The sequence below is a fragment of the Citrus sinensis genome, chromosome 2, assembly GCF_022201045.2.
Source record: "Citrus sinensis cultivar Valencia sweet orange chromosome 2, DVS_A1.0, whole genome shotgun sequence".
Classification (NCBI taxonomy): Eukaryota; Viridiplantae; Streptophyta; class Magnoliopsida; order Sapindales; family Rutaceae; genus Citrus; species Citrus sinensis.
The window spans coordinates 23,967,580-23,993,150 of NC_068557.1; the positions used below are offsets into that span (position 1 = coordinate 23,967,580).

The following is a 25,571-nucleotide window of genomic DNA, read 5'->3' on the forward strand; positions in this document are numbered from 1 at the left end:
TTTAGTTTGATTTAATTTATGTGATTTAGTTTAAAAAGTTTTAATATTCTTTCTTTTATATTAGTCAATTTTTTAGATTTTTCACTTAAATTTGATATTTTTTTAGCTCAGTTTAATTGTAATCACTAATTATCTATGTTTTATGAAAAAATAATATAAAATAATCTTTAAAAAGTATGATTGCATGTATATACGTAAATAATTTTCTTTTTTAAATTTATTACTAAATTGATCAAATTTTCGGTTCATGTTTTTCGAATCATTTCGTTCTTATTGTCCTAATCGAACCGAGTCGACATATTTCAATTCAATACAGTTCGGTTCAAGCAAAATTAAATCGAATGCCCACCCCTACATAAAATCACTCTGATAGCTAAAGATTTAGGTCTAGTGTTATGTCATTTTTCGAAGTTTTCAGGGACCAAATATTGAGCCAATTTTTCATAGCAAACCTCGTCGGCATAAAAATATTAAGCTTAATTAAAATACTCACAAGATTATGCCACTGCCACCGTAAATTTGACTGAATAAATCTTTTATCTGTTCGTGATGTTGATTTTGCATTGAACCAAAAATCTAATTTAGTCTTTTTTTTATCGATTAATATTTAAAATGATTACATTTACCAACCTTTTTTAATAACTTTTTATTATTAGATAATTTAGAAGAATTGTGGGTGCAAATTAATTGAGTTGGCAAAATTTCTTCGGGAGAAATCCAATTTCCTTCCTAATGAAATTAATACATACTACTTAAACCCCTACTATTTTTCTAATAACTAATAACCCCTAGTACAATAATTTTACAATATTATTCTCATTTTTAAATATATTTTTATTCATATTTATTATTAATTAATATATATATATATATAAATTTAAAATATTTAAAATAAGAAATATAAGTTTTTACGTGAATAAAAAATTAATGATAAGATATCTTTATTACAGTTTTTATTTGAACATCTTTTTTTATAATAAATATATTTTATATTCACAAGATAAAACATCAAACAGAAAACCCATTTACAATTTCTCAAATTTCTTATGTTAAAATAAGAGAAATCTGATATTTAAACTCTGCTGCTTACATGGTTGAAAAGAAACTTAAACCACCGTTGAGCTAAACTAGAAAACCATTAGAAGAATCGATGAGTATATTTTGATCGTGACTTATCATCTATCTGTAAAGAGATACCCAATTGGTTTGAGGTTGACGCGGAAGTAGGTGTCGACGGCCGCATGCCTGGATGGTATTAGGGTTTTTGACAAAAAAAAAAAAAAAAAATTAATGCGACTTTTCTCCTCCTTCCAGTGCATTTATTTCATGCATTGAAGATTTCCATGAATTTAGTTTGTGATTGGAGATCTGAGGAGATCAGAGAAACTTCTCCCATTCAATGATATAAATGTGGGACACGACTTCATATACTGTTAAAAAGAATTTTCTATTTTATTTTGGGTTGATGGTAAACGGAAAGAAAAAAGATGTAGACAATTTGTTATAAGATACGCTTAGGAAAAAAAAAACATTTATTTATTATAAGAGTAGGAAGTTTTGTCATATAAAACACAAGGCTTTACGCTTAATAATTAAAAATTAAAAATATAACATATTTAATTTTTAAAAAAATAATCATCTAGCATCGTACTAAAACCACCATGAAGCATCAACCATGGTGTAATTAAATCCTCATCCTCCCAACGAATTAAAGAAGATGTCCCCCTCGCTCGCGCACGTGCTCATGTTCTCCGTAGTCAACTGTCATCACCTTCTCAGTTGTAATAAATCCATTCAACTTCAACTACATCCATGCGCGTGGACTAGTCATTTCTAGTTAATAAAACGACCTTTTTCTAGGAAACAGACATAGAAAACATAGTTAAAAATAATAAAAATTATGATTAATAATTAATTTAGTCCCAAATTTCTCATTTTCTACGTATAAGAAATTATGTTTTTAAATAATTTTAATAAAATTAATAATAGTATTATGAGTTCTTTTAGGTGGAATACAATTAATCTATTTTTCAAACTACAATATTAAGTATTTATCAAATATTAATCAACCACAAATATATATAAAAAAGAAAAAAGTCCTCAATTAGCAGGAGAAAGTGAGAGGAGCTCAACTAATAATATACTTAAAATATTGTTGATGTTGGATTTGTAGTCAAATCATCACACACGCAGCTGGAGCACGATCATCATCAGCATCCACGGTGTTGTTATTTTACTCGGTTGATAATAATTAAATATTCTCGAGTCCACATAATACCCTTGCAGCTTTCAGTTCATAATTTTTCTTTAAATAGCTGCTTTGTTGTGCCAGCCTATCTCATTAACCCCTTTGCTTTTCTGTTCCTGTCCTTTCTATTATCTAATCTTAAATCTTTTCTTTTTCAAATTATCCAATTCATATTTACCCTTATTAGTTGGCTTTTGGATTCTTCCCTGGCTTTTCTGCCCTTATCTTTTACCAACACTCTTAACCATACATCCCTTAATAGTGAGGCCGAGGCCAAATAGCAAGGCGTCTTTTGTGTTCTTATATATTACAAATCAAAAGGATATACATATATATTCGGAGAAAATGGTTGCTGTTTGTTTAGTTTCTCGCACGGGAAGGCAGTTGCAGAGATATGATAACATGGGTCGTCGTCAAGTCGTAGGGTTAGTGCGAGTACTATTCATTTTCTTATTGATTCTTTCATATGGGATTTCCAAGAAACTTCTCTCGGCCAGCCATATATTCACAGTTTCTACGAATTAATTTAATATTTGGTGTTGGTCTTGTTTGCTTTAGTTATTTTCAGAAAAAGTTAATCTTTGTTTATTTTATTTGAAATAGCTGTATGTTCTAATGGGGTCGCGTCCTAATTTGCAGATGTGTTCCTTATAGATACAAAACTGGTGATGGTGCTGGTAATGTCGTTGATGATATAGAAGTTCTTGTTATCACTTCGCAAAAAGGAAGCCAAGGAATGATGTTTCCTAAGGTAAAATTATACGTTATCTTGGAAAAAAAATAAAAATCATAATTAATGGTGATAAAGATCTAGTAATGATTGGTGCAATTTGTTTTTCTTAATTATGCATTAACAGTAATTGTTATTTTATGATCAGGGTGGTTGGGAACTTGATGAAACTGTAAAAGAGGCAGCTTTAAGAGAGTCGTTCGAAGAAGCTGGGGTCATGGGCAATGTTGAGGTTAGTATACACATACATACATATATATAGATATGATTAATTGTTTAATTTATTCCTTGAAATGCAGTGTTTGATTAATCGTTTGCATAAAGCTAATTTTTCTTATATGGTTTCATTCTGGACATGACAGCATGAATTGGGCAAATGGAACTTTCTAAGCAAAAGCCGTGGCACATTTTATGAAGGGTACATGTTCCCTTTGCTCGTGACGGAACAACTTGAATTATGGCCAGAGAAAGATGTCAGGCAAAGAATCTGGGTAAGTTGATTAAAAAATTACCATTTGCTGCATCATTTTATTAATCTGTTCAATTTCCAAATACATTTTTAGAATGTTAATTAATTAACTAAAGTTAATTATGTATTTACAGATGAGTGTGGCTGAAGCTAGAGAAGCTTGTCGCCATGGGTGGATGAAGGAAGCTTTGGACATATTAGTCGAAAGATTAAGCTCTCGGGTGCAGCAAAAGGAAGAAACTGTAAAGCGGCCTTGTTCTCTCTAGAGTCTGGTCTCTCGTTAATCATCAATATGTTGATAGGTCCCTGTTCACTGCTCGCCCGCCATTTTGTTAACTTCAAGTCTTCTAAAAGTGAAGGCCGACGAAAGAAGGATTAATTGTTGGGGCAAAGAGTCTAGATTCACGCTCAGTTAAACAAATAGGAGGAATAATTAATTGATTATTATTTTTTTTCCTGTAGTACATTCATGGATGAATGGTGCTTAAATATTCTTGCACCATCTTAGTTAAAGTCAAAATATGAGGTATAGGGTAGAAAGAATTGTAAAACAGGTGTACATGTTCAAGTTTTTGTTGAAATTGAATCCATGGATTTTTTTCCCCCCTCTTTTCTAATTTCTCGTCTGTTACTTATGCTTATCGTTTTGCCGTCTCTTCATCATCAGGGTGATAAATCCATTAGTTTATTAATTCCCCTTTTTTCTGTTTTGCGGTCGTGCTTCAATGTTTCTGCTGTCTTTTAACTTGAGTTGGACTATTGACCCCATGATCTCCTCGTAAAACCCCTTTTAGTTATATTAATTTAATTTCCGAAAATACTTTTTTTTTAGATACACTTTTCTAAGTTTTCAATTTTCATTTAATTTATTTTATTGTTAAAACTCAAAAGTATTATTATACTATTTTTTAATTATTTTTAATTTTATTATTACTCTACACATAAATTAAAAAGATATATGGGTGATAACTTTTTTAGTGTTAATCATTGGCTGAAATAACACATTTCAAATTATAATTTCAGAGCAATTTTAAGTATAAAAATATTTAATCAATAAAAAATAAAAAAAGAACAATAAATTATTTTAAATTTGTATAATTTATTTTATTTAAATAGAAGTAACATATAATTTTTTTTTTAAAAAAGATTGATTATGAATTAAGTAATTTGGTGGAAAAAAATTTATATGCGTTTAATTTTTAATTATAATTTTATTTAAAATAGAGTTTTGTAAGAATAATGTAGGGGTGCCAATATCTCTACTCTTTCACTTTTAGAAGTGTTAATCCGATCCCGCAACCTTGGGCCGGCCCAAAAGCGGAAAACAAATTAGAAGTTAAAATTGAAGCCTAATGTGCCGCTTTTGGATCCAAATTGATGTGACACTAATCGGTATGAATAAACTGTCACATCAAATAATTATTAACCATATTAATTTAATTATTAATGTTTAAATTGATATGATAATTACAAATAATCTGCTACATTATTTGAGATTCAAAAACTGAAGTTCATAACATTTTCACATATTTGTTTGGAGCTAACCATTACAAGTATTTTTATTTATTTATAGTTATTGTTTGTGTTTTTTCACGTTTCTTTTTTTCTTCTTTAAAAAAGAAAAATATGCCTTATATTAGAAGATGAATAATAGTCTAAAATGTAATGTTATATAGACGTAAATACAAAATTACATTTCGCTTAAGTATAGTATCCAGGTAGGGGTGGGCATAAACCCACAACCCATGGGTTTACTCAAACTCAAACCAAATAACATGGTTTGAGTTGGATAAATCATGAAATGGGTTAAATTTTAGTTTTTATGGAAGAAATCATTTTACAGTGTAATGTTATATAGTCTAAAAAAGAAAAATATGCCTTTTATTAGAAGACGAATAATAGTCTAAAATGTAATGTTATATAGACGTAAATACAAAATTACATTTCGCTTAAGTATAGTATCTAGGTAGGGGTGGGCATAAACCCACAACCCATGGGTTTACTCAAACTCAAACCAAATAACATAGTTTGAGTTGGATAAATCATGAAATGAGTTAAATTTTAGTTTTTATGGAAGAAATCATTTTACAATGTAATGTTATATAGTCTAAAAAAGAAAAATATGCCTTTTATTAGAAGACGAATAATAGTCTAAAATGTAATGTTATATGGACGTAAATACAAAATTACATTTCGCTTAAGTATAGTATCCAGGTAGGGGTGGGCATAAACCCACAACCCATGGGTTTACTCAAACTCAAACCAAATAACATGGTTTGAGTTGGATAAATCATGAAATGGATTAAATTTGAGTTTTTATGGAAGAAATCATTTTACAATGTAATGTTATATAGTCTAAACAAGAAAAATATACCTTTTATTAGAAGACGAATAATAGTCTAAAATGTAATGTTATATAGACGTAAATACAAAATTACATTTCGCTTAAGTATAGTATCTAGATAGGGGTGGGCATAAACCCACAACCCATGGGCTTACCCAAACTCAAACCAAATAACATGGTTTGAGTTGGATAAATCATGAAATGGGTTAAATTTTAGTTTTTATGGAAGAAATCATTTTACAATGTAATGTTATATAGTCTAAACAAGAAAAATATGCCTTTTATTAGAAGACGAATAATAGTCTAAAATGTAATGTTATATAGACGTAAATACAAAATTACATTTCGCTTAAGGGCATAAACCCACAACCCATGGGCTTACCCAAACTCAATCCAAATAACATGGTTTGAGTTGGATAAATCATGAAATGGGTTAAATTTTAGTTTTTATGGAAGAAATCATTTTACAATGTAATGTTATATAGTCTAAAAAAGAAAAATATGCCTTTTATTAGAAGACGAATAATAGTCTAAAATGTAATGTTATATGGACGTAAATACAAAATTACATTTCGCTTAAGTATAGTATCCAGGTAGGGGTGGGCATAAACCCACAACCCATGGGTTTACTCAAACTCAAACCAAATAACATGGTTTGAGTTGGATAAATCATGAAATGGATTAAATTTGAGTTTTTATGGAAGAAATCATTTTACAATGCAATGTTATATAGTCTAAACAAGAAAAATATACCTTTTATTAGAAGACGAATAATAGTCTAAAATGTAATGTTATATAGACGTAAATACAAAATTACATTTCGCTTAAGTAAAGTATCTAGATAGGGGTGGGCATAAACCCACAACCCATGGACTTACCCAAACTCAAACCAAATAACATAGTTTGAGTTGGATAAATCATGAAATGGGTTAAATTTTAGTTTTTATGGAAGAAATCATTTTACAATGTAATGTTATATAGTCTAAAAAAGAAAAATATGTCTTTTATTAGAAGACGAATAATAGTCTAAAATGTAATGTTATATAGACGTAAATACAAAATTACATTTCGCTTAAGGGCATAAACCCACAACCCATGGGCTTACCCAAACTCAAACCCATTAACATGGTTTGAGTTGGATAAATCATGAAATGGGTTAAATTTTAGTTTTTATGGAAGAAATCATTTTACAATGTAATGTTATATAGTCTAAAAAAGAAAAATATGCCTTTTATTAGAAGACGAACAATAGTCTAAAATGTAATGTTATATAGACGTAAATACAAAATTACATTTCGCTTAAGTATAGTATCCAGGTAGGGGTAGGCATAAACCCACAACCCATGGGTTTACCCAAACTCAAACCAAATAACATAGTTTGAGTTGGATAAATCATGAAATGGGTTAAATTTGTGTTTTTATGGAAGAAATCATTTTACAATGGTTTGGGTGTGGTTTACCTATGGGTCATGAACAAATTCAAGATCACATATTAATGAAAAATAAATTAAACAAAATAAAAGGCTAAATCAATATTTTAATAATAATTTTTTTAAAATTATTATTATATAATAATTCTACGACTAATAATTATTATTATATAGTAATTATACTGCTACTAATTATTATTATATAATAATAATAGAAGTGCTGCACAGGCAAATACATATGCAATTGGTTGTACAGTACACTATTATATAACAATTTTTAATGGTCTCAACTTAAGTTAAAAGACTAAATTAACATTTTAATAAATTACTCAAACAATATTTTTATGAAATCCTCTAATATAATTTTATAATCCTATTTGTATTGTAACTTACTAAAATTAAAAATGTAATTGATTATAAGATTTTATCAAATAAAATATGATTCTATTGTTATTTTTTTAATTAAATTTAAACATAATTAGTAACATAATTAAATTTAAAATTTTGGCGCTTTTTTCTAATTACAATAAATTTTAGATTTATTTCTCGGAAGATTTAAATTTATAAAATTAAATAATTTAATTTTGATAGATTGGTTTGATACTTGAGTTGAGATATCTTATGTTACTTTAATTTGTCTTGACATTCTTATAATTTATGTTGTAATATGGTTACTATTTAAGAACAAAGTTATTGTAAAATCCATTATTCATAATTTTTATCCACTACATTTTTTGTGTTTTAATATTAATTTAATAGTTAATAATTATTATAATTTGATATAGTTAAATTTATTAAAATAAAAAATATTTTAATTATAAAATTCAAGCCAAACCCAACTGTTGGGTTAAAAATATTTGGGTTTGTTTGGGTTGAACCCAAATTTTTATGGTTTGGTTTGAATTGACTTAAAACCCAATCCAAATCAATCCATGACCACCCCTATATATAGGATAATAACTATTACGTTGCTTTCAGTTAATGTAACCAAGAACTTGTTATTCCATAATTTCAGTTCTATTAGAATATATGTTGAAAAGTGAGGTTTAATTGAAGAGTTAGCTAAGGATTCTTAAGCAAGTAGCCTAACATCTACTCTTTAACCCTGGCTTCTTTGCTAAGCATATACGACAATTCTTTTGTGCAATACTTTTTGAGTGGCCAAAGGAAACAATAATAGCAAAAGAGTAATGATATAGTCACAAAATCTTGTACAAACTTATTTTGTACAAATTGATGTGGCATGATAAAATTGGTTGAATTAAATATCTCTTGGTCCACATGATTTATTTATATTATTTTGTATTTTCATTCAACCAATTAATTAATGTTACATCAGTTTGTACGAGAGTTTGTGACTGTATCATTACTCATAGCAAAATATTCATTATAGTAATCGTGAGGAAAGGTAAAAATATGTTCTTACGAAGCATCTATAAGAAATCACGTGCAATAAAGGGATATGGAAGTGGGAAGTAGTAAGCCATATCTATCAATTTTTAGAACTAGGCTAATATGTGAAAAAATGCAATCTACTAGGTTTCATGTCAAGTAGGGTTGGTAATTGGCACGGATTGGGATTTGTCCATCCTGATTCAGTTCGAAATAATAGATTGGGAGGAAATATTATCTCGAATCTCATTCCAAACAATAAATTGGGACAAAAAAGTGTCCTGATCTCGTTTTGAATTTTATTTGCAATTCTTAAATGTCCTGGATGATGTGGGTTTACTGTCATATACCACAGATTTTGTCACAAATAATATGTCGTATGCATGATCGACATATCAAATTTATATGTTTCATCAAACCAACTTGTCATTTGCTTCTGAAAGCCCTTAGTATGTTTACTTTTTGAATTAAGGAATAAGAATAATTTATATTCCTCATTGATTGTGTTTACTTGTTAAAAAAATATAAAACAATGAGAATAAGAATAAGAAATGAGAATCTCATTCTTATGAGAGATGGGAATGAAAATTGGGACAAGGATGAAAAATTAATTGATATTTTTACCCTTAAACAAAATTAAAAAAAAAATCCTTTTTATCCCATTTGACTATAAATAATAATAATTACTATACTTATAAAAATATTTATAATAAAATCAATAACCACAACAATAGCAATAATAATTAGTTATAAGTAATAATAATATTATATTATTATTATAATTATTATAATAAGTATAATAATATATTAGTAATAGTAATAATTATTATAATAAATAAAATGATATTTACCCCTTATTTTGTTAGTGAATAAATACATAATTGTAATTAATGGTGTTTTAGTAACTTAAAACAATTCATTGTGATTACAAAATAAAATCATAAAATGAACACATCAATGAGAATATAATTCACTTCGATTATCATTCTTACAACTCAAATAAATAACTTATTTCTGATTTTTCATTTTTCATTCCTCCAATTCTAAAGAAGTATATGCACTACCAAATTTTAGGACATTCCAATCTCGATCGGAATCTTCAAACATCTTGAATCCTATCCCAATTTAGTCCCGAATCCCAATGAAAATTCAAAGCTGAAAGAATTATGCCAACTCTAATGCCAAGAAACATGCTGCATGGGTTTAAGGCATTTTTAACTCGTATAAGAGAACAATTAATTTATGAATGCAGAAAAGCATTTTTAACTCGAATGAAAGAACAACAAATTTATGAATGCATTACATGTATCGTGTCATTGCTATTTCGAAAATTAAAATCTTCCTTTCATTATTATATTTGAATTCATTATTAATTTAGGGTCACCCTATGTTACGTTGAGTGTAACATACACACACTCACAGAAATAGTAATAAATCCTATCATTAGTACTGTTGCTGTGAGTGTATGTATATTACACTCAATGTAACATAGCAGTGGTCATTAATTTTTTGTCAAAGGTGTCGTAGGTAGATTAACTCCAGGAGAGAAATTTGTATGGGCCAACTGTCACCGCCTTAGGCACAAGCTTGCCGCATCACAAAGAAAAGTCGTGTGACACCAACTATCGTAGGACTAGCCACTCAGGTAATGTCATTTGACAAATTAAATGAATCTCACGGTAGAATCCACTATCTTTTATATTAATTTTGTAGGTCCTACCATATTACATAGACTAAGATATTATTTATTTTTTAATCTAAAATCTAAAATTATTATTTTTAGATATTTATTTATTTTTTTAATTTATCACTTATTATCAAATAATTTTATCTGAATAAAAAACTAAAAAAAATCACTTTTATCTGAAGTTTGAAATCTGAATGGAAAATTTTAATTTCAAATCTAAAAAATAACCTTAAGAATTCATGTATTTTTAATATTATGTATAAACCTAATAATTTTATATTATCCTTGAAGTTATTTTTTTTAATTACTTTAAATTTTTATTCACATGGTAACATTAACTAAACTGAAATATTGAACAAATTAAATTATGTCCATTGTGATGAATCAAAACTAAAACAATAGTGTTGACATTATAATAAAAAGTTAATGTTATAATTACATGTTTTATTACAAAATTAAATTAAAATCAATAGTGATAATATTTTTTTAATGCTATCAAATTAATCAAGTTGTGAAAATTATAAATTGTAAAGAATAAATATATGCACCACTTAAAATGATATTTATATCAAATTACTAGCTTTTAAACTTTTCTGTTCAAATGTTAAAAAAAGAAAAAACAAACATGTCATTCAAATATTTTTATTTAGACCTATTTAGACTTCAGTTAAATTCAGACATATTCAAATTTCAGATAAAAAAAGCAAATGCAACCTAAATGACGAATCTACAAAAATAATTCAAATTAAATAAATTTGATCAAAATAACTGATAATTCAAATATTCTTTGAAATAAATTGTGAAATATAATCGATTAGTTGACAATTTACGAAATTCCACACTAAAATTTCCGCGCTGATAAAAGAGAGATTCAAATGACGGTTAAAACTCAGAAATTTTCCCGCCAAAAAAAAAAAAAAACAGAGAAAAAATGTACAAGATCTTCAAAACCAGCCATGGATATCTCTATCCTGCTCTCAAACGAAACCCTAAATGTTTAACACCCATTTCTTATCTTCACAACTCCACAAAAACCCTAGACCCAGATTCAAGGCCAGGTTTCGTTTTCAATGAACTGGAAGAGCTTGAATCCTCAAAATCAACAAACCAAGATGCCCAAAGATCTTCAGAAACCAAAGAAACGTCGAATCTTATTGGACCCAGTAAAGGATTTGAATCAAAGGTTCAGATTTCGCATCTGTGGCCTGAATGGGTGGAATTGATGGAGTGCTTGATCAAACGAGGGTATTTTAATGCAGATGGAAACCCTTTTAATAAACAAAATGAGGAATTGGGTTCGAAGGAAGCAAATTGTATCCGTACGGCGTGCCTTAATTTTGGACGGGATCGCTATAGTCTTATAAGGTAATCAAGGCTTTGATTTTAAGTTATCAAGTTAATATGTAATTCTTCTTTTTGAAGGGCGCGTGCCACCTGTTTGATTTTAGGTTTGCGAGAGAGAAACATACAATGTTTTTCTTGAAATTTGCTTGCTCTTTTCTGTAGGGATATGTAAGAATTATGTAAGCTAATTGTGTTTTAGCTCTTTAGAATATCTCAAATGGTAAGTTCTACTTTTTCAAAGAGGTAAACTTTACATGTGAGTCGCGTACTCTGGCTTGTAGTTGGGCATATGGTCATTCATCAATAGATTCGTTTACTTGCTATATTATTAATATGTGTAAATATCCTGATTAGAGGTGGTCTATATACTATCCTTTCTCTTTGGCGGCTCTGTTTTTTCACCAAATGTTCCTGGTGAAGACTTATTTATGTTGTTGGAAATTTGATTATTGACGCTTTTCTAGATTTATTTTTTCGCTCTAGTCTTTGGAATTTTTAACAGGTTTGATTGTTGGAGCTTTTATGTTCTCAGCTGTTAAGTCCTGAAAGGATTAAAATTTTTTCCTTGCTTGCCCTTGGTTGTCTCGTCTGTTACAGCAATAATGTGCTAAATGTAGGTTAGTACTCATAAATTAGAGCGGAAAATAATCACACAAAAAGCAAAAAAAAAACTTCAAGATTTAGGGTACATTAGAGATTGAGGCTTCATAGTTTTAATCGACAGCTGGCTTGTAATAGAATCACTGGTTGTCAAGTAAAAGTAGGTGTTCTCCAAACACTTTACCTGTCGTGCTTTCAAAAATTAATCAGAAGCACAACACCTAGAAAACAACCCTTACCATGGTTTGGCTTTAAGACTACCTCCACAAGCAAAATAGTTAAAAGTAGAAAGTAATTGTGAAAAAAAAAAAAAAACTGATGAAGTTCTGATGTCTCTTCCTTTCTTACCCAAACGACAGTACACACAGTGTTACTGCACTTTAGATCTATGTACCTCTCTTTTTTTCTCCATAGGGAAACGTTGTGAAAAAAATTATCTTACACATATATACCAGGTTAGTAGAGACCCAAGATTTTATGTTCTGTGCTGGATCCGATCAGGTCCATTTCATAACTATTAACTTTTTGGAGTTCAAGACATTTGCAAAAAGTAATGTTTGATAAGGGAAGGCTAAGAGATGGATTTTAGCAAAATAGATGTGGTTTCTCCATTGCAAATTTGAATGCAACTGATGTCTGTTTTGGGCATAGTTTATGACCGCTGCTTTTGACAATTTCCTGATGCTTCATTGGCTAAAGAGAGCTTGAGACCTGGCAACTAGTTATCTTGAGTTCCTGTTTGAGTTAGAGTGGTATATGTTTGAATAGAATGTCATCCTTGGCTATATTGTTTTCCTTTGATTCTAAACCTTGAAAATTTAGAACTTGCGCTCATCATGCTGCCAGGTATTTCTCAAGGAAAGACATCCAGATGGTTGTCGGATGTGGATGTCCGAGCATAGACAGGAAAGTTGTAAACTCTGGAAAGCGGCTGAGGGCTCATTTGGACATTGACGAAGGAAATGTTTGTGCACCCAACAATTACTTACATTGACTTACCCAATTAAAGGAACCTTTTCATGCTCTATTTTTTCTTTTTCATTTTCTTTGGTAGAGTGGATGCTTCAGTTAAATAGAACTCACTTAGCACATTTCATAATTATGGATAACTGTCTTAGTAGGTTTGCAGCTCCTGCAGCTTGAGAGGAAACTGTGAAAGGGCATTTGTGAAGCCATGTGAAGATGAAGGTGGGCGAACAGTGGATGTCATGCGTATTTTATTAACATATGGACTTGATCCTATTACTGCTGCGGTGGAGAACAAGCCATGTTTAAACAAAGTGGTTAAAGAAGCAGTGAGAAGACTGCTAAAACAAATAGTTGAGTATAGCACCAAGGAACCTGACTCTGATCCCCTGAACTCTGAACCCATGAATAGCAGAGCAGCTGTTCGAGATCATGTAAATCCGAAAAAAAAAAGCTGCACAAATGTTCCTATGAAACAAGGCGATTGGCATTGCCCCAAGTAATTACAGCTAACTTCTTAGCCAGTAAAGATTACGAACTTTCATCTTTGTTTGTCTTAACGTTTTTTTTTTGTTTGTGTGTAGATGTAACTTCCTAAATTTTGCAAGAAACATTAGGTGCTTGCGCTGTGATAGTTTATTTCTTGATAGATTAAAGCAACTAAAGGAAGATCAAGATCATCTTCCACTGAAGAAGGGGGACTGGATATGCGACAAGTAATAGTTATTGAGATATGCGACAAGTAATAGTTGTTGAGATATTTTGAGTTTCTAATCATTGTTGCAGTTTTTCTCTTTTTAACTTCTTGCAGATGCAATTTCTTGAATTTTGCAAAGAATACAATATGTCGGCAATGCAAAGAGAACCCACCAAAGCGACAACTCAATCCGGGGGAATGGGAATGTGAATCGTGAGTATTTTTTTTTCACATCTTTATAACTTTCTGAAAATCAATACGTAGAGAGTTTCTCGGTCAAAAATGTGTTACAACGAAAAGTTTATTATTTTTTACAGGTGCAACTTCATCAATTTCAGAAGAAACATGGTATGTTTGAAATGTAATCATAAACGACCAAAGGCATTGAACCCTTCTTACACATCTGCTCAGCCAGAACACAGACATAGAGGCAATTTTAATCACAGTAGATTGAAGCGTATGGCCAAAAAAGGAGCAAACTATTGTGAACCTGTGGGGCTGGATAGACACAGTAAAAACAGAGACGCAGATATGTGGGAGATTTGTGAAGGAAGGGAATGAGGACGATAATGATCAATTAACTTCATGGGATGAAGTTTCTGAATCCAATGATTTTCTCAGTTCAAGAGATGAGGGTGATACGTCTCAGAGTTAAGAAAAGGGACAATAGTTAAACTCACGATATAAAAAAGGAACTAAGAATACGGTGACGATAAGATGTTGACTTGTTTAAATCTACCGATGATGAAGAAACGAACCACACAGATATAAAATCGAAAACCGATAAAAGAACAAGAATCTGTGCCCAAGATTTTTTTTTTATTTCTAAAGCTGTAGGTGGTTCCAATTTCCAAATAAGCATGGCAACGCTCTCCTTATCCATTACTAAAGAGAACAGTGAAGCCCAACATTGCTATAATTAGTGAATAGCAATAATATACATACTGTAGTTTCAATGAGACGAACACTTGAATTGTTATTCTTACGTAAGAATAGTTTATACAGGCACAAACAACCAGATTTACCAAGTTTTGTTTCTTACAGCCTATAGTAATTCACCAATGTTTTTCCATCTAACTGTTTTGTGAAGAACCTTGTTATATAGTCCGTGTGTGTGAACTGCCGAAAACGAGCTGGCTTCTCTGGGGATATCAGCTCCGGGAATGGTCCATAAAGGCTGTCCCTCTCGCTTGGACTGAAGAAAACAGCAATTGAGATTCGTGGTTCCGGGGACGAATTAGCCAATACTCTATGCTCTACACTTATGTATTCATCATTGGACATAATCTGAAAAAGCAAACATAATGTCAAGAGTTAGCTGTGAAAGATGCGCGAGAAGTTATTGTACAATTTGACATTATGAGAATCCTATATCTATGATAATAATCAAATTCAGGATAGAAGACCAAACAACACTTTAAACTTAATATACCTGAAGTATATCCCCAATGTTAATAACCAGAGCTCCTGGAACTGGTTTAACATCCACCCATTCCTCACCATGCTTAATTTGCAGCCCACCTTTATCATCTTGCAACAAGATTGTCAATGGCCCTGGATCAGTATGAGATGTGATCCCCACTGTCAGATCAGGCTGCGGACAGTAGGGATAATAATGGCCCACCATCATCCTCCCTTCCAGGAAGGTCTTTTCCTTCAACCTATCGGTTTTCAACCCCAAACCTTCACACAGCAGCCCAAACAAAAGCTCTCCGAGCTGTTTTACATGGTGGTTCCACTCGACTGCCTCTTTCCTACATATTTCAGGAACTTCTTCAAGCTCTGGTTCCGTCAGACCTAGCCTTATCTGCAGTGTGTCCCTGTAAAATTAAGCAATCAGCAAATTTCTGTTTACTTATGATACTGGTAAAATTCATTTACTTCTCATAGATTTGGCTTTTTGTCACAGTTAGTGAATATTATCTTCAAACATTTCCTCGTGACCTTCTAGAATTTTTACAAACAAAATTCTATTGTATTTAGTGGTATTTAGAATTCAATCCGATCCGCTCAATCCGTCTGATTCACGAAAATCTGTTCCGTAAAAATTCGATCGGTGGATTGAAAATTTAAAAATCCACAATCAGTGGATTTCATACGGATTTACTTCTACAAATCCGCAAAAATCCATGAATACGCAAAAAAATAAAATTATTTAATTAAAAAATTAAACTTATAAATGTGGCATTACTACTTACTAATAACAAAATAAGTTAAAATGTAATTACATGAGCACCATATTATATCTTATCCATAATCTAAAATAAAAAATAATTAAATAAATAAATATAACTTTGTAAATAAATAATTTTCATAATCTTAGATAATTTTTATGTATTGATCTAAACAAATAAGATTTTTTCTTTTGGGTGTGCTATATTTTGAAACTTTAAATGTATTATTCTATCTTTACACTCACTAGCTTTTGTTTTAGCATTAAGTCTATTGTTACTATTACTACTACTACTTTTACAATTACATAAAGAGCGTGCAGATAAAATTTTATCATACACAATTATAAATATCAGTCGATGTATCAATTTTTGGGTTTCAAGTTTCAACAAGCATTTGTTTGTTTTGGTGCAAAACAATGAGTTAATACAACAAATTATAGAATATTTCTATTAAACTACACTTAATGTATTTATAAGACGTGTGTATAAATTAAATATAACTATTAATTACGTGATATTTTTTAAAATAATTAAATAAATAGCATACATGCATTAAGTGAATATAGGGCTATAGATAACTGCGAGTGATCATTTAACCATTAATGCATAAATAATCAAAGTTTATTTTGTTTTTTGTTTAAATAATGAATACCTCCAGCTGGCAGCTTTAGAGTGAAACAAATCGATGTTGGAAATGTAAGACACGCCTTTGGTGTTCTCCCTACGATACACCGGCGCCTTGATCTCCGGCGGCTGTTCATGAAACCCTTTAATGGCCCGAACCATACGCTCCAAGACCTCAACTCCGATGCCGTGATTCACAACCTGAAAGAACCCCAGCTCCCGCGAGGCACATGCTATCTTTTCCACAATCGTCGGCCGCAGATCGTCCGAGTCAACGCCCGATAAATCGATGGTGGGGACTACATCAGAGACGGGCCGGGTCTTTGACTTGGGTCTGAGATCGGCAAGAGTGGCGGGTGGGTGGATGAAAAAGCGGGGGATGGCGGTGACGCCCAAGTCAACTAAACCTTTGACCCCGACTTTGGACTCGTCGAATCGTTTCACTTCTTTGGCCCTGTCGTATGATTCTAGGCTCATGATTGTAGCTCTTCTTGTTAATTGATATTTGATATCTTGAGTTGAAACAAATGAATGGAGTGGTTTTAGCATTTTTCTGTTTTGTTTCACTAGTTTGGTAATACAATTACTTAACAATTACGGACAAAGCTACCTTGCGACGGTTCTACATCACCACGATTTTGACTCTATTACACTACGGTCCTTGTTGTTTCCTGAAAATTAAAAAAAATTATAGGTTTTGAAATTTAACATATAAACCCTAATTTAAACATTTTTCTCCCTTGTTGTCCATCCCTCTCCTCTACGTTTTTTTTTCCTTTTTCTTCTTTAATCTTATTTCTTCTTAGTCTTTTTTGATAGAATTTCATAGATAATTTGATATTTTTCAATTTTCAAAGACAATAAGAGGGGGTATAGGAAAAAAAAAAGACAATAAGAGGGGTTTATAACAATTCAATCAATTAGATTTCCTCTATTGCTAGTTTTATTTAATCCCTTATTTTTAAGTTGATTTTGCTACAGTGATTGATTTCTCTAAAAAATAGTAAGTTTATTTAGTTAATGAAGATTCAACTTTTATCTCTGTCTCTATACTCTCTAATCTTTTCACAAATCTCGACTGAATCTGAGTTATCCTAAGATTTTAGAGATCTTTTGTCACTTATCCTTTAGTGTTAATATATAGTTGGAGGTAAAAGAAAAGAACCCAAGACGCACATCCACCATATAAGTATATAGTTCGTTGTGATCTACCAGCCAGCATCAGCGGTATAACAATAAGTAAGGAGGGAGTGAGTTCTACTTTCCTTTCCCTTTTTCAAGAGAACTACCGCTAATTAAGAGAATTAAGTAAAGAGTTTTCGTTCTATTACCTCAAAAGCAACATTGAGCGTTCCTTGAGATTGGATTTCGAACGAGGAGCTGCTCCTACCTAAGTTCCCAGCTATCTGAGTAGGTTTGTTATCAATTTCCGAAGTGAATTGCATTCATCCTCCTCTCCCCCCGTCGATCTTTCCGCTAGTCAGTAGCTCACTTGAGGAAGCGAATGCGAAAGAAGAAAGAAAGGGTTTCAATCAAGTTATTGTTTTGAGGGAGGGAAAGTGTGGTTAACAATCTACTTCGCGGAGGTGTCTAGACGAGAATGGCATCGGAGTGAGCTGGAGCACGATGGACAGATGCAGATGCAGAGGTAGTTGGAGCGAAGGCATCACTAGCACCAGCACCCCCACTACTTTCAGAGTCAGGCACATAGTTCACAGAGGCTAAGGCATAGGTAGCATCTCGTACAGATAGATACATCTCACTAATCCTTTCCAAATCCCGATTGAATCTAAGTTATCCTAAGATTTTAAAGATCTTGTCTCACTTATCATTTAATGTTAATATATAATAGGATCTAACTACATTAACCACTTATTACTTGGGCGAATTTTGCTCTCAAAGATTAGACTATGAGAGATTCCTAATCCGTCCCAACTATCTTAAATCACAAATTTTCAATCATTAACATTAGAAAGAAAATCCTTAAGCAATTGTTAAAAATTCGTTAGGATTTTATTACTTTTATTTGAATTTGATTGAACAAGTGCAAAAACTAAAACAGCTTATTCACCTCAAATTGGAACCATAAATTTTTGGCCTAATATGAAATAAGTTTAACCAAGTATTGAGTAACTCTCTTAGATTTTAACCAATTAAAAGAACATTGCTTTATTTGTTATGCAAAAAAAAAAAAAACTCTTGTAATTTCCATTTTAGTTCATAAAAATCAAATCAACAAAGTTATTAGAAATTTTTATATGAATTATATCATTGTAAAACTCATTATACGTTTCTGTAGATTTTTCCAAATATATATGAAATGATAAGGTACTATAAGTTTGCGAGAAATAAAACAAGAGAAATCAACAACTCCTCTTCAGTTCGGTTTTAATATTATATACTTTATGAACTAAATGTTATGGGAGTAGATTTGAGAATTGATAATAATAATTGGGGAATTATGAAATATTAATGTATTTATGGAATAAATCGAGAGATGTTTTTTGAAGTTATGGAGTAATTACAGACTTTATTTTGAATTTAAGGGGTTGCGGCTCTCATGAACGATCACTGAATCATGCATTGTAATTGGCCAATATCAATAATTAAAATCCTCTCAAAATTTCATGATTATTCCTTATTCATATCATTTAACAACTTAGCCAATATGTAAAAATATTTATTTTAGAAAAGATAAAATAAACAATTAAGAGAGAAAAAAATAAAAATGTAAAAATTACTCCGTGAAGAGGAGAGAGAAAAATAATTATTTTGGGGTTGAAAGAGTGAAATAATAATAATCATTATATTCTTTTCTGGCTTTTCCAAGGAAAGAAGACGGATTACAATGTTAAGAATCTAAATAAATACATCCCTAACGTTGTATTTACGTGGGTAATTCTTGCGTTGGATCCAAAATGATAAAGTTATGGGTACCTTGCAACAACGCAAAATGATAAATTTATGGGTACCTTGCAACCGTGGCAAAGTAGTTTGACCCGTACTTAATTAGCCTCTTACACGAAACTCCAACTCGTATGGAAAACAGAAAAACGGAAAAATATAAAATAATCTCACTCATAGAATATTTTTCTTACACGTAACCCCAGCTTAATTGTTTGAGGAAGGAAAAATAGAAAGGATTTTACTAAATTATATTTGTTATAACTTACAACCCCATATTTAAATGTAAAAGTGAATAATAAAATGATGAGATTAGGTAGATTAATCAGTGAATGCTACTTTCTGCAAGTTACTCTAAAGGATAAATTTTTGGGACCTCCCCTGAGGTTTGAAGTATTAACACTTTAATAGAATGTATTGATATAATTACACATACCTCCCTTGTCGTTAGTATAAAAATACGTATGGTGTTAGTATAAAAGGATAAATATGTAAAAACTTATTTAAAATTCAAAATAATTCAAAATTAAAGCTTTAAGTTCTTGATGTCTGTGAAATCTTGCTTGGTTTACTCTATTATCTAGTGGTGTGTAATGACCAGTGGACAAAAGTAAAAAAAATCTTCACAAAATAAAGCCTGCACTTAGCTTTCTCTTTCATCTAAGCAACACCCAGCCATTTTCGCCTTCCTAAGGCTGTGAAGAAGCAGCTGCATTTGCCCAAAACCTTTTCAAGATTAAAAAACATTTTAGCTTCAATTACGAACAAGATGAGTTCTGATGGTGGCCCAAGTCTTCCAAGAAGCGAGTACCAATGGCAAACGACTTCATCTGCGACAGGAGTGAGAAAGAGATAATATGTAGATGATTTTGTTGAACCTGGGTTAATTAAACCTGAAAATGGGTTCTTTGTATTTTGAAAATTTTTTTGTGCATGTTGATTTCAACAACTGTGGGTTTTGATTTTCTTCATTTTGAGCTAATTAAAGTGTAATGATAGAAAGCTTTAGCCTTTATGTAAATTTTGATTTAAAAATTAGTGGGTTTATCATTGTTATGAAGTTGTTCTGCACTGAGCAAGGGAATGAAAAGAGAGAAAAAAAAATCTTTTCTCAATATTTTTTCTTGACTTATCCTTGTTTTGAATTCTTTTGCGTCATCATCGTCCGTAATTGATTAATTTGCAGTTGGAAACTAGACAGACTCGAACAAAATCGTAGCTTATATGGCATCTCCTAGTTATAGAGATGTAGTGGTTTTATTTTAAATTACTATGGCATGTTTTCGGCACCTATTAGAATTTTCGACAATTTCATGCTGGTTCCACAATTTTTTTTCTTTTTTTCTTTGCCACTCCTGCTGCATTCTCTTTTTTGGTTTATTTTAAGCTGTGGTAGCTGGTGAAAAGATTGATTATATTTTATGGCAATTCATCAGCTGCTTGTACCCATCGGTTCTCATCCATTTTATTTAATAATTTATTATTTTTATGGGAAGGGTGTTTTAGTAATTTTAACAGTCAACTATCGGTCAACTTAACTGGTAATTAACAGCGAGGGAAGTATGTGTAATTGCATCAATACATTCTATCAAAGTGTTAATACTTCAAACCTCAGGGGAGGTCCCTAAAAATTACCCTTACTCTAAATGTAATTTAAGAAGACTCAAATAAAAAAAAAATCACTTATTGTCGATGGCAGCATCTAAGAGTTCAATAAGTGATTTAAATAGTAATATAATTTAAAAAATATTGAAAAAAAAAGTGGTTGTTTCCTGTTTAGGCATGTTTCTGTTACAGTTTGTCGGTTTGTTAGTGATGAAATTATATAATTAGTTTCTTGCACGTAACTTTAGCTCGTTTGAAAAAAAAAAACAAAAACAAAATAATCTCACCCACAGAAATTAGAATATTTTTCTTAGACGTAACGCAACTTGTTTGAAAAACACGAAAAAACAAAACATATCATTTACACATCACCGATCTCATGATGAACCGTCAAATGCCCCTATACCCCCACCATTGGTATCACGAGAGTGGTGAAGAATTTGAGAAAGAGAGATAAGAGACAGGAGTCTTTGCAGCATGAACCTTTAGATAGAGATAAGGATCCATATGATGTTGATGATGCCAATAGTGAAGATTCAGCTACTGATTTGTGGGGACAATGGCAGTGATGAATTGGGTAGAATTCTTAATAATAAAAAGGGAGGCCCTAAGTTACGTTGAACGTAACTTACGACCCTCTCACAGCAACAGTATTATTGACCGTAAGTTACGTTCAACGTAACTTAGCGTCAGCCTAATAAAAAATGAACAAAAAAATTAATTTTATTCTGTTAACATTTAATGGGCAAAGATGAAACATGTAACTACCAGTTTAATAGGGGATCTAAGTATGGTTTAAAATTATATCTAGGAGAGATGAAATACTGATTTTCCCCCTTAATTGAAATTACCTTAACTAGTAGTATTGATTAATATGTAATTTTACATGAGAAAGAAGTCTTCATGCACGGATAAATGTAGACAAGTGGCTTTTTAAAGTACTCGCTGAGAAGAAAAATTCATACATGGAATAGACAAATGGCTTTATACTTCCAAGAAGAAACCATGCATGAAGCCACGTTTTGGTGGTATGTATGTAACTGAATAACTGCCGTGAATGGAGGCGATTTGATAAAAGCTAATAGTGATGTGGATTTGTGGACACTGCTGGCGATTAAATAATGTTTTTTTTTTTTAAGTGAAGAAATAGCATAAACAGAAATGCATTAATAGTGTGTACACACACATGTATCTTTATTGATCTTCTTAATTAAAGCCTATAGTAATTAACTAAGGTTTTTTAATCCAACTGTTTGGTATAGAACCGATTGATATAATCTGCACGTGTGAACTGCCGAAAACGAGCTGGCTTCTCTGGCGAAATTAGCTCCGGGAATGGTCCCAGCAAACGATTAGGCATGGCAAATTGTCGGGTCGGGCACGGGCTTGGGTACAACATAAATAAAGGACCTGAACTCGATAAAAAGTCTGAATTTTCATCTAATCCTGAGCCCTACCAAATATATTTTTTAATTTTTTTAATATTTAAATAATTTAAATTTACCTCCCCTAATATATTAAAATTAAATATAAAAATTGCTCTAATCAATATCTCAACCATAAAATCATATAAATAACTAAATATAAACAAAAAAAGTCTAATTCAAATAAAGACACACAATTCAAATAAAAACACACATTTTTTTTTAATTATTAAGTAAATGGGTTGGGTCGGCTAAGACCCGAACCCTGATCCGAATTTGATCGGGCTTTTATTTTTAAACCTGAATTTTGACCCTTAAATTTGGGTCAAAATCTGAAAAATTCGGGTCGGGTTTTTTTGCCATCCTACAAACGATCCCTATCGCTTGGTGCGAAGAAAACCACAGCTGAGACCCGTGCTTCTCGGAACGAATTTGCCAACGCTCTATGATCCATGCTTTTATATTCATCATTTGATAAAATCTATAACAAATAAGATTAGTTAGGACTTGTTTGGTATTGATGTGGGACAATTATAACTTCAAAATTATTATTAGAAAGTGTTTGATAAACACTTATAATTGTGACTTTTAGGCCAAAATAATTGGTTTTATAAAAAATAACATTCATTAATTGTATTTCCCGAATACAAACAATTTTATGTTATATATATATATAGCAATAATTATGACTTATAAGATGTCAATACCAAACAAACCTTTAATCAAAAGACTAGAAAACTACTTTTGAAACGTTTGACATTTGAAAAGTTATAACCAAGTTATTTACCTGAAAAACGTCCCCGATATCAACAACAAGGGCTCCAGGAACAGGTTTAACATCCACCCAATCGTCACCACACTTACATTGCAGGCCGCCATGATGATCCTGAAGCAGAATCGCCAATGCTCCCGGATCCGTGTGAAATGGAATCCCCACCGTTAGATCAGGTTGTGGACAATACGGATAATAGTTGCCAATCATCATCCTTCCATCAATGAAGGTCATCTCCTTCATCCTCCCCGTCGCTAATCCTAACCCCTCACACAACAGCCCCATCAAAAGCTCTCCGAGCTGTTTCACATGCTGGCTCCACTCCAATGCCTCTCTTCTACGTATTTCAGGAAATTCATCTAGCTCTGGAAGGGTCGGACCCCGTCTCATCACCAGAGTGTCCCTATAAAGTCATTACAAGAAAATTGGCCCCGACATTGTTATTATAATTATTATTGTAATAACGCTTCAGTGATAAAAACAATAGTAGCCTAGCTTCATGTAAAAATCTCTAAGTGGCGTTTAAATTTTAATTTTTGAGGGATTTGTGTATCTGTAATCATATGGTCATTTGCCAAAGTTAAATTACAACGTCCTTCTTGTTATTTTTATTTGTATCCTGTTACTTTTTTTTTTAGACTTACATAGTAGCCTATGTTTATTTGTATTCTGTTATTAATTCATTTTAAGCTTACAATAATTTAAAAATAAAATAAAATAAAATAAAAGATCAAGTCCCACACAAGCCCTTAATTTGCCAACTCTAATTATTGCAAACATAACTGTTGATTGTTACTCATAGGAGTATAGGACTGGCTAAAAATTAGTTTCTTTGTGTTTTTTTTTCCTGAAGAAAAGTTTACAAAATAAAAAACTACAGAAACGAAAAATAAAATCTAAAAATTATGTTCAGAAAAATCTGAGAAATAAGCAGAAAATTTTAATCTTATGTTTTTACCTCCAGCTACCTCCAGCTAGCAGCTGTAGAGTGAAAAATATCAACGTTAGAAAAGGATACCCCACGGCTCCGATCTCTTAGATAGTCATAGAACTGTGCCTTGACAGCCGGCGGTAGTTCTTGAAACCCTTTGACAGCTCCAATCACGCGCTCCAGAACATCTGCTCCAATGCCGTGATTACCAACCAGAAAAAACCCAATTTCACGCGGCGCACGTGCAATCTTTTCAACAATCGTCGGTCGCAACTGCTCAGAATCTGCTCCGGAAAAATCAATGATGGGGATGATATCAGGGTCGGGTTTGGTGTTTAATTTGGATCGTCGGATGGCGGAGAGTGCGTCGGGTGGGTGGATAAAGAAGCGGGGAATGGTGGTGATGCCTGAATCGACTACCGTTTACTCCGATTTTTGATTCCTCAAACTGTTGAACTTCTTTGGCTCTGTCGTAGGATTCTGCTTCTGTGACTGTCATCATGGTTTTTGTCTCAATAGACTGCTCTCGTTAGAAAGGCGACGCAGCACTTCCTCTTCTTCTTTTAGGTTTAATTTAGATATGATTTAAGCAAAATTGCATGTGGTTAACAAAGATTATTAACTTTTTTCTTTTGATTGGCAACTTCAATGCTGGCCCTTGGCGTCTCATGAGATTTTGGTAATAATAATTAATTAATTTTTTCTTATGATCATACTAAAAAGTTGGTATTCCATTATTGATAAGATCGCCAATGGGTCAGATTGCGGAGTGACAGTAATGACCCACCATCAACCTCCTTTCAAATAATGCCATCTCCTTTAACCTTCTTGTCATCACTCCCAATCTTTCGGATAGAAAGGCCCATCATGCTCTCTCCGAATTATTACCTCATTTCTACATATTTCAGCAATTAAATCAATGACGATCTCAGGCATCACGTGCTTCAAAGAAATCCGCTCAGATAAAAATGTCGGCATCACATACTTCAAAGAAGAAAGCAAGGGTAAAGATTGCTGCAGTATCCTAAATTATTAGTTACTGAAGTGTTGAAGGCCAGGTACTACAAGAATTCTGATTTTTTACAAGCTCAAGCCGGATCTATTCGTACATATATGGAGGTCTATATTGTGGGGAAGATAGGTTCTACAAAAAGGAATCACGTGGAGGATGATGGGGGAAAAATCAGGTTTTTAAAATTTTATAAAACCTTTTAAGGACTGCTCTCATAT

General features: G+C 31.7%; 2 protein-coding genes and 2 pseudogenes across 2 annotated transcripts; 2 read left to right on the top strand and 2 right to left on the bottom strand.

Moving 5' to 3' along the window:
- The first annotated feature begins 1,661 nt into the window (after positions 1-1,661).
- Positions 1,662-4,055, top strand: LOC102625500 (nudix hydrolase 17, mitochondrial). The gene is made up of 6 exons (XM_052434977.1): positions 1,662-1,680; positions 2,316-2,673; positions 2,888-2,999; positions 3,127-3,210; positions 3,341-3,469; positions 3,582-4,055. Exons 1-6 carry the CDS (start codon positions 1,662-1,664, stop codon positions 3,711-3,713), a joined length of 834 nt encoding a protein of 277 aa, XP_052290937.1. The 3' UTR covers positions 3,714-4,055.
- A 7,071-nt stretch (positions 4,056-11,126) lies between these two features.
- On the top strand, positions 11,127-14,863 carry LOC102626948 (zinc finger protein VAR3, chloroplastic-like; annotated as a pseudogene).
- LOC102627413 (1-aminocyclopropane-1-carboxylate oxidase homolog 4-like) lies at positions 14,806-17,292 on the bottom strand. The gene is made up of 3 exons (XM_006469179.4): positions 16,734-17,292; positions 15,340-15,727; positions 14,806-15,194 (listed from the first exon to the last, which is right to left on the bottom strand). Exons 1-3 carry the CDS (start codon positions 17,252-17,254, stop codon positions 14,946-14,948), a joined length of 1,158 nt encoding a protein of 385 aa, XP_006469242.1. The 5' UTR covers positions 17,255-17,292; the 3' UTR covers positions 14,806-14,945.
- Positions 17,293-22,763: 5,471 nt separating this feature from the next.
- On the bottom strand, positions 22,764-25,213 carry LOC102625225 (1-aminocyclopropane-1-carboxylate oxidase homolog 4-like; annotated as a pseudogene).
- Between the last annotated feature and the right edge of the window lie 358 nt (positions 25,214-25,571).

What these genes read in the sequence shown, in the direction of transcription:
- LOC102625500 (XM_052434977.1), top strand. An exon ending in AAGGAATGATGTTTCCTAAG is followed by an intron (nt 3,000 to 3,126) that starts GTAAAATTATAC and finishes TTTTATGATCAG; the next exon opens with GGTGGTTGGGAACTTGATGA. An exon ending in ATGTCAGGCAAAGAATCTGG is followed by an intron (nt 3,470 to 3,581) that starts GTAAGTTGATTA and finishes ATGTATTTACAG; the next exon opens with ATGAGTGTGGCTGAAGCTAG.
- LOC102627413 (XM_006469179.4), bottom strand. Translation starts at nt 17,254, where the DNA reads ATGCTAAAACCACTCCATTCATTTGTTTCAACTCAAGATATCAAATAT. An exon ending in TCTAAAGCTGCCAGCTGGAG is followed by an intron (nt 15,728 to 16,733) that starts GTATTCATTATT and finishes TTAATTTTACAG; the next exon opens with GGACACACTGCAGATAAGGC. An exon ending in ACATTGGGGATATACTTCAG is followed by an intron (nt 15,195 to 15,339) that starts GTATATTAAGTT and finishes TTGCTTTTTCAG; the next exon opens with ATTATGTCCAATGATGAATA.